This window comes from Lathyrus oleraceus, chromosome 7 (genome assembly GCF_024323335.1).
Source record: "Lathyrus oleraceus cultivar Zhongwan6 chromosome 7, CAAS_Psat_ZW6_1.0, whole genome shotgun sequence".
NCBI classification, from domain to species: Eukaryota; Viridiplantae; Streptophyta; class Magnoliopsida; order Fabales; family Fabaceae; genus Lathyrus; species Lathyrus oleraceus.
In genome coordinates this window covers 96,103,163-96,119,758 of record NC_066585.1, presented here as the reverse complement: position 1 = coordinate 96,119,758, position 16,596 = coordinate 96,103,163, and the positions used below count along the sequence as shown (strand labels likewise).

At 31.5% G+C, this 16,596-nt stretch overlaps 1 protein-coding gene across 1 annotated transcript; it reads left to right on the top strand.

Moving 5' to 3' along the window:
• Positions 1-508: 508 nt before the first annotated feature.
• LOC127102212 (RING-H2 finger protein ATL47) lies at positions 509-985 on the top strand. Its single transcript, XM_051039613.1, has one exon. It carries the CDS (start codon positions 509-511, stop codon positions 983-985), a length of 477 nt encoding a protein of 158 aa, XP_050895570.1.
• The last annotated feature ends 15,611 nt before the right edge of the window (positions 986-16,596 follow it).

The following is a 16,596-nucleotide window of genomic DNA, read 5'->3' as shown; positions in this document are numbered from 1 at the left end:
CACACACACTGAACTACAATACTCTGTGAATACAATTGTTGACAACTACAGTACTATATATACACCAATAATAATGTCACTTAAACAAAATACTAAAATATTGAATTACTCTTCAACACAAAGTTATCTGATACAGTTCCCATTATAGAAGGACGCATGATTTCAAATCACACCGCAATTGCAGTCCGATGTGGTTGCGGTGACTACGACATTAGTAATATTGTGACCGTATTTTTTATGTTGAGTCCGGTTAAAAAGAAGCCAATGAAATAAATAAAATTCTAAAAATAAATAGTAAAAATGAAACCACATGCCAATGAAATAAATAAAATTCTAAAAAATGAACCCACCTATTTTCACAACTACAAGTACATAGAAATAAAAGTGAAAATAAAAACCCTCTTACCCAAAAGGTTAAATGCACTTGACCAATCTGCATTCATTCTTTTTGTATATAAAGCAAGAAAAAGTAATAGTACATAAAAATATCCAATAGCAGCATCAAAGAATGACAATTCTCTCTGAGCTCTTATACCAGTTTTATGTCAAAACAATAGTCCTATTCACATACATGCTAATAGAACTCATCCTCATCATTTGTTACCTAAAGTCTACCAAAAACCCAATCACCACAACCCAATACCTCAATTTCATTGAAGAGAAGAACCCAACAAGAAAGTTGAAGAAGCCTACGAAAGAACACATAGATTGCAGGGTATGTTTATCTGAGTTCAAGGAAGGAGACACTGTGAGGAACTTGAACTGTGAACACACGTTTCATAAGGATTGTTTGGATGAGTGGTTCTTGCAAGACCAATATTGTGCTACTTGTCCACTTTGTAGGAACAAGGTTTTGTCCGAGGATGTTTCTTCAAAGTATTGTTTGCTTCAAAATCAGGTGGAGTTTGATGGGATTGATGATCAGTTTTTGGGTTTGTTGTCTTCATTAAGAGGTGGTGGTGATATTTGGTATAGATATCTATGATTATTTTTATTGAAAATTGTATTAACTTGTTCTTCTTTTTGAGTTTCTTCAAGAAAATGTTCATGTGTATCCTTAGCATAATTTACGAGGTAAGATTCTCAATTTTGGCTGTTTTTTATTTCTAAATAGTTTAGCTGTTAAAATTCTTCATTTAAAGGTGAATAAATGAAATATTGTAGATTCAAATTCACGCATCTATCTATCTATCTGATACTATTAAATTATATTGGTTTGGTTTAACGAATTTTTAGAGTAGAAAAATATTTATATTTTTATTGTTTTTTTTCTTCTCTTTTTCAATTAGATCAACATTTTTATATTAGATTAGATGTAAGTATTTTATAGTTTGTTCTTATACAATGTCAAATTTGTGTGTTAAAATATCATTGTTAAATTTTTGGAGTCTGCATTGAAAATATTAAAAAATGTAGGTAACATTGGTGTGAAAAAAACAAAAAGATTGTGTAAGAGGTGGTTTGGTCCAGCTACTACTAGGTGTAGTAAATGGATATGGAGATTTTGTGGAGAAACACCATAATAGACTGATAAAATGTAGGTGAAGCACTTAAGAATATCATGCATGATAAAGTGACTCCTCAATTTATTGGTTGAAATAATCTCAAGGTATGAGCAACTTTTTAATGTGACTAGTGCCCACCACCTAGGGTCACTCACACATGCAAGACCATAACAATGAGCTGTATATTCATCAAGTTATATCTAATCAAAAGGACACTATACTATACTATACTATACTATACTATACTATACTATAAGGTAGATACATATTAATATTAGATACGACGGACGATATATAATACCCGATACCTTTAATAAATAATGTATCCGTGTCGGTATCAGATACTAACATCTATATTAATATTTTATAATTATTTTTAAATTATTAATTTTTTAAATAATTATCGACGTCACCGTATTAATGTCAATGTCAAGAGCTTGTAGGTGACTCGTCACTAATTAAATAATATAGGATATGATAAGATAACTTATATTTATTTTTTCCAATCCAATTAATCCAATTTCTATTAAATTTTAGAGCATTCTTTCAATATTAAACTTCACTCAGAAAATAGTATCCGAAGAATTCCTTAAGAATCCTAATTCAACTCATAAATATTGATATTTTTAGAATGCGGCTATATATTGTGTGAACGTGAAAACAAGTTTTTTTTTTTTACTTCTGTTAGGCCACCGGCCCATCACCATCTCCCTTTACCCCACTTTCTTTAGCTTGTCAGTGTAGGGTAATGTTATGTATTTTAAGTTTGACGTTATTAATGAATTTGAATTATGATGTTTGTTTGTTTGTTTGAAAGCAAAAGTTACTATTGCAGTCGTAGTACATATTAAAAACATGGCTGTCTTTGAGGGTAAGATCTCAAATTTGTCCTAGTTAAGGGTGTTCGAGATGTGGTTTGTGCAATTTTGACGTTAAAAATCATCTGAATCGCAAGAGAAAAAAACACGCCATTCGGTTTGGTTCGGTTGACTTTAAAAAATTAAAACAAAACAAATCAAATCAAATAAATGTGGATTGGATTGATTCAATTGATTCGGTTTTTTACAAGATTTTTATTTAGTCACACATACACATATAGAGAACAAGATAACTTTGTGTTTAATCATTTATACATTACTAAATAATAAAAAAATTCATCGTATTTAGACAAAAACTTCTCATTCAATATACAAAAATAAGATTTGACAAAAGTGAAAAAATATACATAAAATAGTAGCATAAAACACTATAAAAAAATATTATAATAAAAAAGAAAAAACGGAGGAGATGAGAGATTAGAGAAGATGAAAAAGAATGAACATAAGAGATGCAAAATTTGAGAAGAAATATGCGATAAAAACGTAATTAGAAGAGAAATTAATAACATAAAAAATAAAAAGATGAAAAATAAAGAACATAAGAGAGGAGAGCTTATAGTAGAAGAGGTGAGACACACATGACAAAGAGGATGAGAGGAATGCGTGATATTACTAAGAGAGATTTGAGAAGGTTGAAACATTATTTTTTTTGAATGATTGTTTAGACAATTTGGGATTGCTTGAAATACTATAAAAACAGTGATTCGTTCACGATTCTAACCTCGATCCATTTGATTTAAATTAACTTTTCTAACAATCTTATAGTATTACATATAATGACAACTACGACTTATGTTTCAAACATCAAAGTGATGAACCAAGACAAGATATGCTCTTCCTCCTGATTGTCTTGAAGATATTTTATTTGTGATTAATATTAAAGGTTGCAACTATAAGTTTTTTGATGACAATTCTCTATGATGGTGAAATGTTCACAATTAATTCATATAATATTTTAGAGTTTACAAAATTTCAATTTATGATTTTTTGTTCTCCAATATTCGTCTATAGAAAGTGTCCCTCCTTTCTGAAGAAGAGCGTCTTCATGGATCTACGACTAAATTAGTTGGGCAGATGAAGGACCTTAAGAACCAGCTTAGAAAGACAGATGATGATGTCCATCAGAGTGAGCTTGAGGCGGAGATTGCATCTATTATTGTTTAGTGTATTGCATAATAGTTGGTCGAATGGGAGGAAAGTCTGATGAAAGGAAAAGAAACTCTTCGGAAGCAACATAATGCATTAGATGCTTAACTATAGGAATTTTCTAATGAGAATATGAAATTCCGTTCCTCAAGGGACATATGTCTAACACGATGTCCTAGACAACTGGTTCGACAAGTTAAATCCAAAACACCACAACAACAAGTACTAGATGATGTAGCAGAAAAACAGTAAATAACACGATAGTTATTTAACTAGTCCGGTGAAACCACACCTACGTCCGGGGGGCTAAGTCCACAATCCAAGAAAGGAAATTCACTATTAGTAGCTATGCCAAGTTACTGAAACATAGTGTGGTGTACATAAAATAACAAAGACTCTTGTAAATCCTAGTACTCTAAAATCTTCAATGTGAATGCTTGGATTTCAATGTAGATTTTGAGTTCCTTATATAGCATAATAATTCCAGGACTTTGTTCATGCATTTGAGATTTAATTTTGTCCAAAATTAATGCAGAATCTATTGGATATTATCTATTCCATAAAAATCTCCAATAAGATATGATTTGTTTCAATTTAAATTCAAATTTAAATCTTCATTTAAATCTGAATCAATCTTTATCCAGTTGGCAAACAAATCACATAATCATATTGCTAAGCTAATTAGCAATAAAATCTGATCCAATATTTGACCATAAACGCTTCCGAAATGCAGTAGTATTGACCTGTTGCATAAGGCCCAAATGTCGTACCTCATGTTGTGGCATCACGTCCAACATGTGTCCCTTCTGCACCTCCATACAGCTAAAGCTAGCTATATAATCTTGAACACTTTGAATACTTCTCCATGTTATTCTTTTACAAAATGCAGCCAATCTAAAGAGACAATCCAATAGGAATAGCATCTCCCCATTAGCAAATTATGGAAAAACAACTCTTTAAGATATAACACTTATTAAGACCAGAATAAGTGACAGTCTTCAAAGCATACAATCATCAGTCTTCCAAATATCAAAGATAAGCTCAGTAGTGGAAAATCAGTAGCATTCATCATAAATGCCACATAAAACAATGCTCTAGAATCAATTAGACAAACATTCAATCATTCACAACTTAGTCATGCATAACGCTTAATCAGCTCATAGTTAGTAGCATACAATCCTACTAACTGACAATTATTAGCATGCAATCATTCACATGCTTAGTCATGCATAACACAAACAGTTAGTAGTTAATAACAGGATATGTAAAAAATCTACTAACACAAAACTCACATTAAAAGGGCCATATGTGTTGCCCGATGCTCCAACATATAAGCACAACATTAGCACTTACCTAGATGTTTAGTACTAAATAAATACCTGTGTTACCATAACAACACCAAAACCAATACTACTCCCCCTTTTTTCTATAATTTGGCAAAGGAATGGAAAGAACAATTGTCTTCCGAGATCATAATAACATCCAACCCAGAGTAGCACAAAATAGTAGCATAGAGTCAAAAGACCCATGTATCTACCCATGAGGAATACCGTCACCCTTAACCTCAATCTACAACAAGCTCTAACACTTTATTCAGCAACAAGTCATCATTATGAAGCTCCATAAGCCCATTATACACTACTGCCAAAAATATTCTACAACCTTAATTGCAGATTCTCCTTCTTCCACAGTTACCCTTTTCATAATTTTATCAATAGATGGAACCTTGATTCTTCTCAGTCAATTTAAAGTTGATGATGAGAGTTTAACAAACTTTCCTACGTCAAACACTTTCCTCAACTTCTTGACCAACTTATCATAGCTAGGACCATAATCAGAACCAATATTCATGGTTTCTTTTCCTAGACCCCTTTCAGCTTTAAACCTTCTTTGAAGAGCATACTTCCACTTCTTAAAATTTGTTTCAGGATGGAATGACACATTATCCATGTGAGGAGAGATGACATCCACATGAACTCTCTTTCCTCCAACCTTTCTCCTTAAAGTGGACACAATGTCTTAGACCTTTGCTTCAACATTTGTCTTAGATTCACTTATTTGAACAAACTTATCACTCACTTATGAAATAACAAGGCCAACTTTCTCATCCTTCCTTTGAGTTGGAAACTTAGTTACCAACATGTCACATATGTTGTCTGGTACATCCTGTTTGATATCTTCATTACCCTTTTTGATGACATAATTGCTCATTAGGTTGTTACTCAAATGTTGAGTGCAACTTCTATCAGCATAAGTACCTTGAGAGCTGCATGCATAATTCTTCATTTGAAAATCAGGAAGGCAACTTACATCTTCTACCATGCTCAACTCAAATTCAGACTACATTTGATGAACCACATGCTCCACCATGCTGTCTGACATGACATCCACACACATGAGAGCTCTCTTAAGACTTTCATTTTCTTTCACAATGACTTCCTCCAGCACCTGAACATCCTCTTAAAATGTCAAAATGTATTTTGGAAGCATCACTTTAGGGGTTAAATACTTCCACTTCAGTATAATATCCTCATAAAGGAGAGACATATTACAAAGATCAATATCCTTAGTAACACCTCCATTGACTTGTTCAGTCCTATCATGAACTTCATTATTTATATGGATAGAACTAGCTAATCGTGAAAAGGATCATAAAGGGAATGTTAACATCATCAATGTTGTCATTCCCTTTATGATCCTTTTCATGAGTAGCCTTGTCACGAGACTTGGTCAAAATCTTCTTTAACATGTTGAAGAAATGAATGTCTTCAACTTTCACATTCAAGTTCCCATTGAGGAAGGTACTTTGTTCATCCATTTGAATAGGTTGAGCTTCAGGATATATGACAGTCTACGTCTCAAACTGATGGTTTCAAAAGTATCAGCATCACAAACATTCGTATCTTCTTTAGTAGGTAGTAAAGTGTTTCCTGGAAAGACAGTAACAACTTGCTCCATAACAAGACTACTGAGATCACAAACTTCATCCTTATGGGGAGTCATATCATCTATATATTGTGTGCCCTTGGTAAACAATCCACACACCTTGTTATCTATAACACAAACTACACATAAGCTTCCATTATCACTTATCACATCTTCACACAGTATCTCCACATGATCATGGGCATTAACAACACCACGGTCGCCCTTATCATAATCAACCTTAACATCTTCATGGATATGATTATCATTCTCCTTAAGCTTTTAAGACTCTGTCAACATGTCAGACAAGACGTCTGGCACATTTTTTTATCAACATCTTGATTTCTCAGATTGGATTTCGAGGATTCTTCACAGACAAACATGTGAATGATTTGATGATTTCTCATAGTCCTATACAAGAGTGGGACTTCAATCACAATTCATGCAATAACTAGATGAGTCTTTGTCATGCCCTAATTTTGTCCATGCATTTCATTTTTCCAGGCAACCAACTTTATTTTATTTTGTCAAGAATAAAATTTCAGTTTTACAGACAGATCGGTAAAAGCAATTTTCAACCGCGCGTAAAATTAACGGGCGAAAGATTTTAAGTTCGGGACAACATCTGTCTCTTTTACTAAATATTACTCGTGGACTAGTTTGGCGCAATCATTTAATTTTTTCGCATCTTCGCGCGTTCGCATTTTGATCAATTTGAGCCTTTTCATCAGGATATTTTTAACTGCAATATTTAATCCGCGACTATCTATTTTATTAGACTATATTGTGCATAGATTATTTTAGTGCATTCATTTGTTTTTTTTCGTATATTCGCACGTTTGATTTGTTTTTTGTTTTTAATTCATTTTCATTCGCTTTTAATCAAAATAATAATGTTAAATAAATAAGATTTAAAATAAAATGGAGAAGGGTAATGTTGCATTATTTAAAATTTGCAAAAACCTAAAAAGGGGTATAAATTTTAAGTAATGAGAGCCAAATGGAAGGGGAAGCCGTTGCATACACCTACCATCCTCTTTCTCACTACGAATTAATCAACAAAATAAAAAATAAAAAGGGAGGTGAATCTTCTTCCTCTCTCATGATTCGTAGAAACAAGAGAGGGAGATTAAGTTCTCTCAACCTCTTTCTCTTTATCGAAACTCCTTACCATCACTAACAACTCATCTCCGACAAAACATGGCAAAAAAATTACACATGGAAAAAAAACAATTTTGCATTAAACATGAAAATTAAAGTGATGATTTCACTTTGCTAAATGATTAACGAAATTGAAAACCTATGAAGAGGAATGACGAGACTCAATCTCTTCAACCTAAACAACAAAATCTTATTTTGGATCTAAGAAGAAAATCTCAACATGTAAGCATAGACGAAAAAAGAGAATGAGGAAGGTAATGAAATTAATTTCTTTGATTTTTTCTTTGAAATCGAGTTAAAGAGAATCTGAAATGAGGAACTAGCTGAAGTTCTAATACCTGAAGCGATTGAGAAGCGAAACGAAGATGACCAAAAGCAATTGAGAGACAAAACGATGATGACCAGAATCGATTGAGAGAGTTTGAGAGAGATTGAAAGAGTAATACCTGAAGCAATTGAAGAGTAATGTTAGGGTTCGTTTGAGGAAATGGAACCTGGAGAGGAACAATTGCAATCTCCTTCACCGATTGCATGTTAGATCTGAGACTCTATATAGTAGTGGTGAATACATTCATCGACGATTGAATATCGATTTGGATGAGACAACTATGGTAGATGAAGTTGGAAACATATTAAGGAAAGAGACTAGAGAATAACGATTTCATTGCATTCTTTACAATGTTTTTTTTTACTATTTTATATTTTATATATTTGTTTATGATAAATTTTATATATTTGTTTTATATTAAATTATATATCTTATTTATTTTTAAAATAAATTTTAGAAAAATTTCTTTTATATATATATATTTTTAGAATTTTTCAAATTTATTTTGTATGATATAATATTATTATTTTAAGTAATGTTTGAGAGAAACGAATAAAAAATATATATATTCTTTTAATTTTTAATTAGTTTCATTTTTATTTTTTAAATATGATTATAATTTATTTAATAATTAATTAATTAATTAATAATTTCAATAAAAATTTTATTTATTTTTTAATTTTATAAGTTATTTTAGTTTTAATTTTATATAATTTTAAGGAATGTTATTATTAATTTAGTTTTTATTTTATTTTGTTTTATTTTATTAATTAAGTTGTATTTTATTTTATTAATTTACGATTTTGATTTTATTTTATAAAACATAAATTATTTTATTTTATTTTATTTTAGTTATTACTTATATATTATTTTCTTTGTTTTTTTAATTTTTAATTTGTTTCATTTTTATTTTTTGATTATGTTTAAATATTATTTAATAAATAGATAAATAAATAATGTTTCACAAATTTCTCTTCAATTTATTTTTCAATTTTATAATTTATTTTAGTTTTAATTTTGTTTAGTTTTAAGCTGTTTTATTATTTAAGTTAGTTTTTATTTTATTTATTTAGTTGTGATTTTACTTTATTAAATTATAATTTTGATTTTATTTTATATAAATTAAGATTATTTAATTTTTTCTAGTTTAGTTATTACTTATATATATTATATTACTTTATTTGTTTTTTTTATAAAAATTTATAATTATATATTAATTAAAACAATAATATAAAAAAAGCAAATTTGGGGAAAGTGATAACTTTCGCACCAAACTAAGCGTCAGCCAAGGCCGACACTAATATCAAAATCATTACACTTATTTACTATAATAGAAAAGAAGGCAAACGAAATTTGGGGAGGGAGTGTTAACGTCAGTCTTGATTGACACGAATGTTTTACAAAATAAAACAAATGATTTAAATGACTAAATGAACTTATATTTATATAAATTAGCGTCGGCCTAAACCGCCGTTAATTAATAATGAATTTATTAAAAAGTTAAAAATGAATTAAATTTCGTGCCGGCTTTGTCGGACGCTAACAGTAATTAATTAAAAACAAAATAATGCAAATGGTTTAATCTGTTAGCGTCGACTTTGAGAGGCATATTGTCAACACTACTAGCATCAGAGTCATGGTTCTTGTAGTTTGTGAAATATTTTCACCCTCTCCCTCTACCACACTCAACTGCACTCAAACCAAACCACACTTCAGTCCTCCTCCTCTAAAGCTTCCTCTGACCGCCGCGATCTCCACCATATTTCATAACCTCCTTCACATTAACCTCTAAACCGTGTCACTTACCACACAAAAAAACCAACTCTCCATTCTTCACTTCTAGAACAATAACCACCACCACCTTTACACCATGGAATTAAATACATAACCCTTATTTTTCATCTTTATAACAAAACAAACTGCACCCTTTTGTTACACCATAACTGCAACAACATGTAACCATCATCGATCTTGAAGATGACAAACTTATCCTCACTCTATTCCCTCCATCTGGCCAAGAAACACGACAATAACATAAAACCTTCCTCTTTCAGCTTGTCATCACCGGCCCAGTAACAATGCCGTCAATGTTGATCTCGTCGCCACTGCCTCAATAACAACTTTCGGTAACATTTCAATTTGGGTAAGTTATCGTATTACATATCATATTTTGTTTGTGTTATGCTACTGCTGCATTTTCATGTTGGTGTTTAGAATGGAGGAGTTAAGGCCATTCATATAAATTTTAAGTGCTTGAGTTTGTTTAGCTATATTTGTAATTTGGTGCATTATGTGAAGATGATGAACATTGTCCTAAGTGGAACACGTTTTTTACACTGAAAGTTTGAAGTAAGCTTCATCTTATTTGCATTTGCATTGATTTTTTTATTATATACTGTAGCTTCAAACTTTATTTCATATTTTTCTATTTTATTTTATTTATGGTAAGATGTAAGGAAATTGATTTTGTTGCTTTTGGGCTTAATGTTGATTTTTGATTAAAGCCTATCCAGCTCTTACTATTTGCAGCCTATGGTGGATTTTACATTTTTTATGGTGGATTTCACTTGGTTTAATCTATTTACATTTGTTTGCTATTAGCTTGGTATCAATTTACCGTTAGCCATTCCTTACAGTTTTGTTTATCTTTTACTTTATTTTCCATCATGTTACGATATCGTCACTTTATTTTTTGTCATGCAACATTACTCTCTTGTTGTGATGCGATACACTTTAATGCTTTGTTCATAGTTTGAGTTGTTTGCAATGAGCGCCTTTGCATTAGCGACTTGCATTGGTTTTGTTAATATGCAACATTTCATTTCATTGTCGTCATGTTAACTCAAGTGTGTGTGCAATAAGTAGTTTATCACGACTTCACGTTGTGTATTGCTTGCTTTTCAATTCGAGTGCACGAATGCATATTGATTTTGATTATCATATGTGCATTACTTATCCTATCTCTCGTTGCTTTCATTTACGACATTTTTTATGTTAAGATTTGTGCCCTCATATTACTTCTTGTATCTCTCGTTCTTATCTCTCACGCACGGGTCAAAACAAGTAAAATAAGACTGTAGTTAGGGAAGCGACACTTGAGTCATATTGCAAGGACTCTTGGCAAGATTAACCAAATAACGAAACAATAAAGGGGGGGGGGGGGGGGGGGGTTAGATTCGTTTGAGAATACAGGGAAAATAAATGATTATGAAATAAGCTAAAATGAGTCAACCTACTGTTCAGTTTCCCAACTTATCATCGGTAATTATAAATTCAAAACCCTAAGAGAATTCTAATCCCTTTTTGACTACAGTATCAATTAACAAGCAAAATTGACACTATGCGGTTTACACTCCTATTATCCGAATGAAGCAAACATATTCAACACTCACAAATTAAGCAAACGTGATTCAACATACGCAATTTAACGGTAAAGCAACGCTAAAACGCGATACATATCAAGGAACATAAACCAATTAGAATAAATCAATATGAATCTATAGAATTTGAATTAAGTATATATATATATATATATATATATATATATATATATATATATATATATATATATATATATATATATATATATATATATATATATATATATATATATATATATATATATATATATATATATATATATATATATATATATATATATATATATATATATATATATATATATATATATATATATATAAGAATATTGAAAGGAAAGAGAAATTTGATTGAAAATATAAAACCTCAAAGTATTGACGGAAACATGAATCCGTAGGTCAATCATGGGTGATAGTTCTCCATGAATCATAAAAGCAATATTGTATCATGAAAATTCAGAATGAATATCCTGTAGTAGAAAAAATCCTACTGTAACAAAAGGGAAATTCAAGCCCTTATGAAAACAGACCCGAAAATTACAAAAAACTAACCCAAACTAACTAATTTAATTAAGTATGGAACTTTAACAAATTATTCGACCCTTTTTCCCTCTGAATAAACTTTTTACTTCAATACAAAAATTATAGCTCTTTCTCTTAGCTTTCCAACACATATCAAAATGCTTAAATTTGATTCTCGAAACTCAAGTTATGGTATGTACAGTGACAATGTATCAAATAAATGTTAAAGCTGAACATAAAGTACGAAAATAAAATAAAGCCAGAAATAAACTTATATATAAAAACACACTAAAATAGTAAAAATAATAGAATTAACTATAGATTTTCCTAAGTAAAATATTAGAAAAATATGCATCAAAATGCACTGATCACTAATTTCACACACCATTTCATTCTCCAATACTATTCACGATACCTTTCATATAACCATTTTTTAGCATCGATTCAAAATCAACTTCAACTTATAATCATTTTCATAAACCAATTTCTCCACATTCACAATTTCAAACCATTTTCAAAATCAAATCAAATAATTTCTTATTTCATTCCGCAATGCAGACCTCGATCAACATCGAATGCCTTTTCCCTAATTAAATCCAAACATCTAATCATACTTAAACGCCATTTCATAAAGGATGAAAAAGGAGATGGTCTAGAGCCTTATATTCCCATTCTCTATTATTTGGATACGAGTTTCCTTACTCGACCATTCAAGCAATCATCAACCATTAAAAAAACATCTAATTCGATTCACCTCAAACCTCTTTCATAATTAACCTTAAGAGAACTTATTATCGTAATAACTTGGACGAAGAAGGAGGTGGTCTAGAGCCTTCTATTTCCTTCCCTGAGTACTTGGATACAAGTTACCTTACTCGACTATTTAGGTATTCATCATTTTCTCTACCGGGGTTTCAGAGCGAGGAACCAAACGGGCTGGACAAAAGAATTACCTCCCCAGAGAGAAAGAAAAGGCAAAATCAGAAGAGTCGCCACCGGATTTTATTGGATTTCCTCTATGGGAGAGGAGAGGGAAAATTGTTAGAACAAGATTTGGTTCTGCATCTATACCTTAAGTTTTGATGATAACAATATTGTATTTGTGTGAGAATAATTTTGGTACCCTAATGGTTTGCTATTGTGTAACTTTAAGATCCAGTTCTGATTCTGAATATATGACATGCAACGTCGTCAATTTCTGAATAATGTGTTCCAAATCCGCTTTTGCACCAACTATTAGAAGTTCTGAAAGATGTTCAATATTGTTGTTGCAATGTGCTTTTTGCTTCTGTGCTTATTCACTCATGAGAAGCTTATGATGAGACACTATGTTGCTGCTGCAATATTCTCCCAGCTCATGCTTCTGGACGTGACTTTGATCACCAAACTTCTGAAGAATGGCAAGCTTCTGAAGTTGTGTTATGTAGTTGAAGATTTTGAAGTTGAAGTTATCAAGGTTCTGACTGAAGATTCTAAAGACTCTGAAGATTCTGAAGATACTGAAGATCTCAAGCCAGACTAATGACACTGTCAAGGTTCTGACAAAAGATTATGAAGATTATGAATCCAGCTTTATGTTACTTCATTTCATGCTTCATCAATTTTCATCAGAAGCCAATGAACTTGAAGATAAGATCAAATGGGAACATGATCAAATATTACATAATACGAATTGGACATCCTTTCCGCTACCTGATTTCATGGGCAAGGACAATACTATACATCACACCTGTCACTGAATTTATGGGCGAATGACAGTACTCAGTATCACTCCTCTCCCATCCAACAACGGACAATCACTATATAAGCTTTCCCCATTCCCCCCTCCAACGGTCTTCTTCCTATGCTGTATAAGTAAGACTTGGAGACTTGAAGAAAATGCTGGTGACACAATATTTTGACAAGTCTATTTTTTTGCAAAAAGCTATCATTTGTTTGTACACAGATTTTCTTTAAGTGTTTGTATTTCATTTGTGTAAAATCTGCTTGTGTAGAAGCATCTTGTAACACATAAAATATTATTCAAACTGTTTATTTGATTCCTTGAGAAAGTTATACTTGAGAAGACAAAGAAGGTTGTTCTTTGTCAGTCCTTAAGGAGACTAGGGTATAGTTGGATCCTTGAGAAGACAAAGAAGGTTATTCTTTGTGATTATTGTAATTTGTTGATTATAGTGGATTAAGTCCTTGTGTATAATGCAAAATCACCTTGGTGGGTGGACTGAAGTAGCTTTGAGTTTCAAGCGAACCAGGATAAAAATACTTGTATTTTTCTCTCTTTGTTACAAACTTGTTAGTGGTGTTCTTTTTTTGGAAAAAGCTTTTGCTTGTAAAACCAAATTCAAAACCCCTTTCTTGTGTTTTTCACACCTTCAAAAATATTCGATAAAATCGGTCTCACAACCGAGATTTGAGTTCGGAAGTTGGTTACGCCAGGGGAAGGTATTAGCACCTCTCACGTCCATGGTACTCCATGGGAACCATTTAGGTTGTCTGCGTATGTGGGCATTTACCTATTTATTATGTTTATTTTCTAAAGAGTTTGAAATAATTGGGTTTTGGGTTTTTATTATTGTGCTCACCAAGGATTGTGGCCCTTGTGCCTACGTTTCATTCATCAGGTGATGAAGAATCAGAGCTCCGTAGTTCAGAGTAAAAAATGTTTGTGTGTTGGTTGATTTTAACTTTGAGAAAAGGGTTTTCAGAATGATGCCCTAAGGTGCAAAAATGACTTTGATGGTTATGTTATTTTTACCTTGAAGAAGGGTTTATGAAAAGATTGTTTGTGATTAGATTGCACTAAAGTCTAGGGGTGGAGGTAAACATTCTAGACAAACAAGCCAAACGTCTTGTATCCAAAATAATCAGAGTAAAGGTAGGAAACCTCCATTCTTACTCATTCTCCACCACTTAAGGATCGTGGCGCACAATACTAATCGTAGTCTTATTGTATTTTGAATTTGATTATGAAAATGCCACTTGACGTTAAATAAAGGGTTTGTTTATTTGATTATGAAATTGGTGATGTAACAGATATACAAAGTAACCAAACAAGAAAGTAAATGGTCTCATTGTAAGGTAGCACAAGAGAAAGCCTTGTGTGTGCAAAATTGACCTAAGCTAACAAGGACACTGGTCTTACAATTATGTCTCCCTAGGGTAGTGCCATGATGCCATTCTTACAACAGGTATGTAAGTTACATATGAAATCCAAAATCAAAGGCAAAGTATCATAAGATATGGAAAGGTCCTCCAAGCAAAGGTCCTAAGTGAGATAAGTCCAAGTTGATTACAAGTGAGATTAATCTTTTTGGTCTTATCACTTTATCATATTTTTGTTATTTTTAAATTATATGATGACAATAAAGTAGAGAACAATAAATAAACATGCATGATGAGTTTATGCAATGATTATGATGATGATAAGGAGTGTTATAAAATAAATTATAATGCAATAAGATAAAAGTAAATCACAAGGTAATAATGATAAAGTCACAATAACAATGGTGAATGATAATCAGAGTCTGTGAAGTAATGGTAATGGTTAGTAGTATGTACAAGTTAAATCTTGTGGATTATCTATCCTTAGGTCAAAAGATTCAAAATATGAAGCATCAGGGGATTACTTATCACTGATGCAAAGTATTGAAGATGATCAATGATCAACTTACAACAGATTTATAATAATGAAAGTTATACAAACCCCAAGTCCATTTATCAATAGCTTGACAAAAGGAAGATTCTATCACTCAAGGTTTAAATATTAATGAGTTGGTTAAATGGTTAAGTTAGACAAGTTATACAATGATTAATTTACAATATGAACAAGTTAGCATAACATTTAGAGGGTTAGTATAACAATGGAAATAGAATGAATCAAATGGAATCACAAGTTAGTATGTACAAGCAAAGCTTCATCTATGTGATAAATGATCCAAGTTTGGTTGATATAGAGGAAACCTATCTATGCCTTAAAGTATCATGAATGATCCATTGATCATTCAGTGATAGGTTTGAAGCATAGAAGGTTCAATCACCCCGAATTAATCCATAATCATGAATTAATAGACTTCATTAGCTACCAATGTTCAAGACCTCATAAGTCAATGAAAAATTGCTCAAATGAAATGAAATAAAGCATAATAAAATAGAAGAGGAAAAAATAATAAGGGTTTATGTTGGAAATATTTTTAGTTGAATAAAAATAAGTGGTAAAAAAATGAAATGAAAAAGGAAATAAATGGGGTTAAAAATAATAGAAGAAAGGAAAAAGAAATAAAATGAAGCAAAGTGGGAGTGGTGGGGGTTGAACACCTGACCTTGGGGTCAACCCCCTCACTAACTGAGCCAAGCTCTCTTGGTGACTCAGAAGTGCTTCCAATGAATAAATAATAAAACAAAAGGAAAAATGAAAACGCACATGCAAGCTAACTAATCATAATGAGACAATAGATAGTTTTAAATTCAAAAATGCGCGCATGTTCTTCGTCTTCAACCTTGAGACACCAAAATCAAATCCTCAAACTACATGTTTTTCATTGGATTTTAACATGGAAACAACTTCTATGCACATAAATGATCCAACCTCCACAATCATGAGCCATTGATTAACTCTGAGTGTGGAGTATTTTGCAAAGTTTCAGAAGAATAACTTAACCTAAAACAAAAATTAAATGCTTGATATTGGATAATCAACACTCAAACCATAGGGTTAAGGTTCTGTGGATGATTTCAAGTTGAATGGAAACTTATTT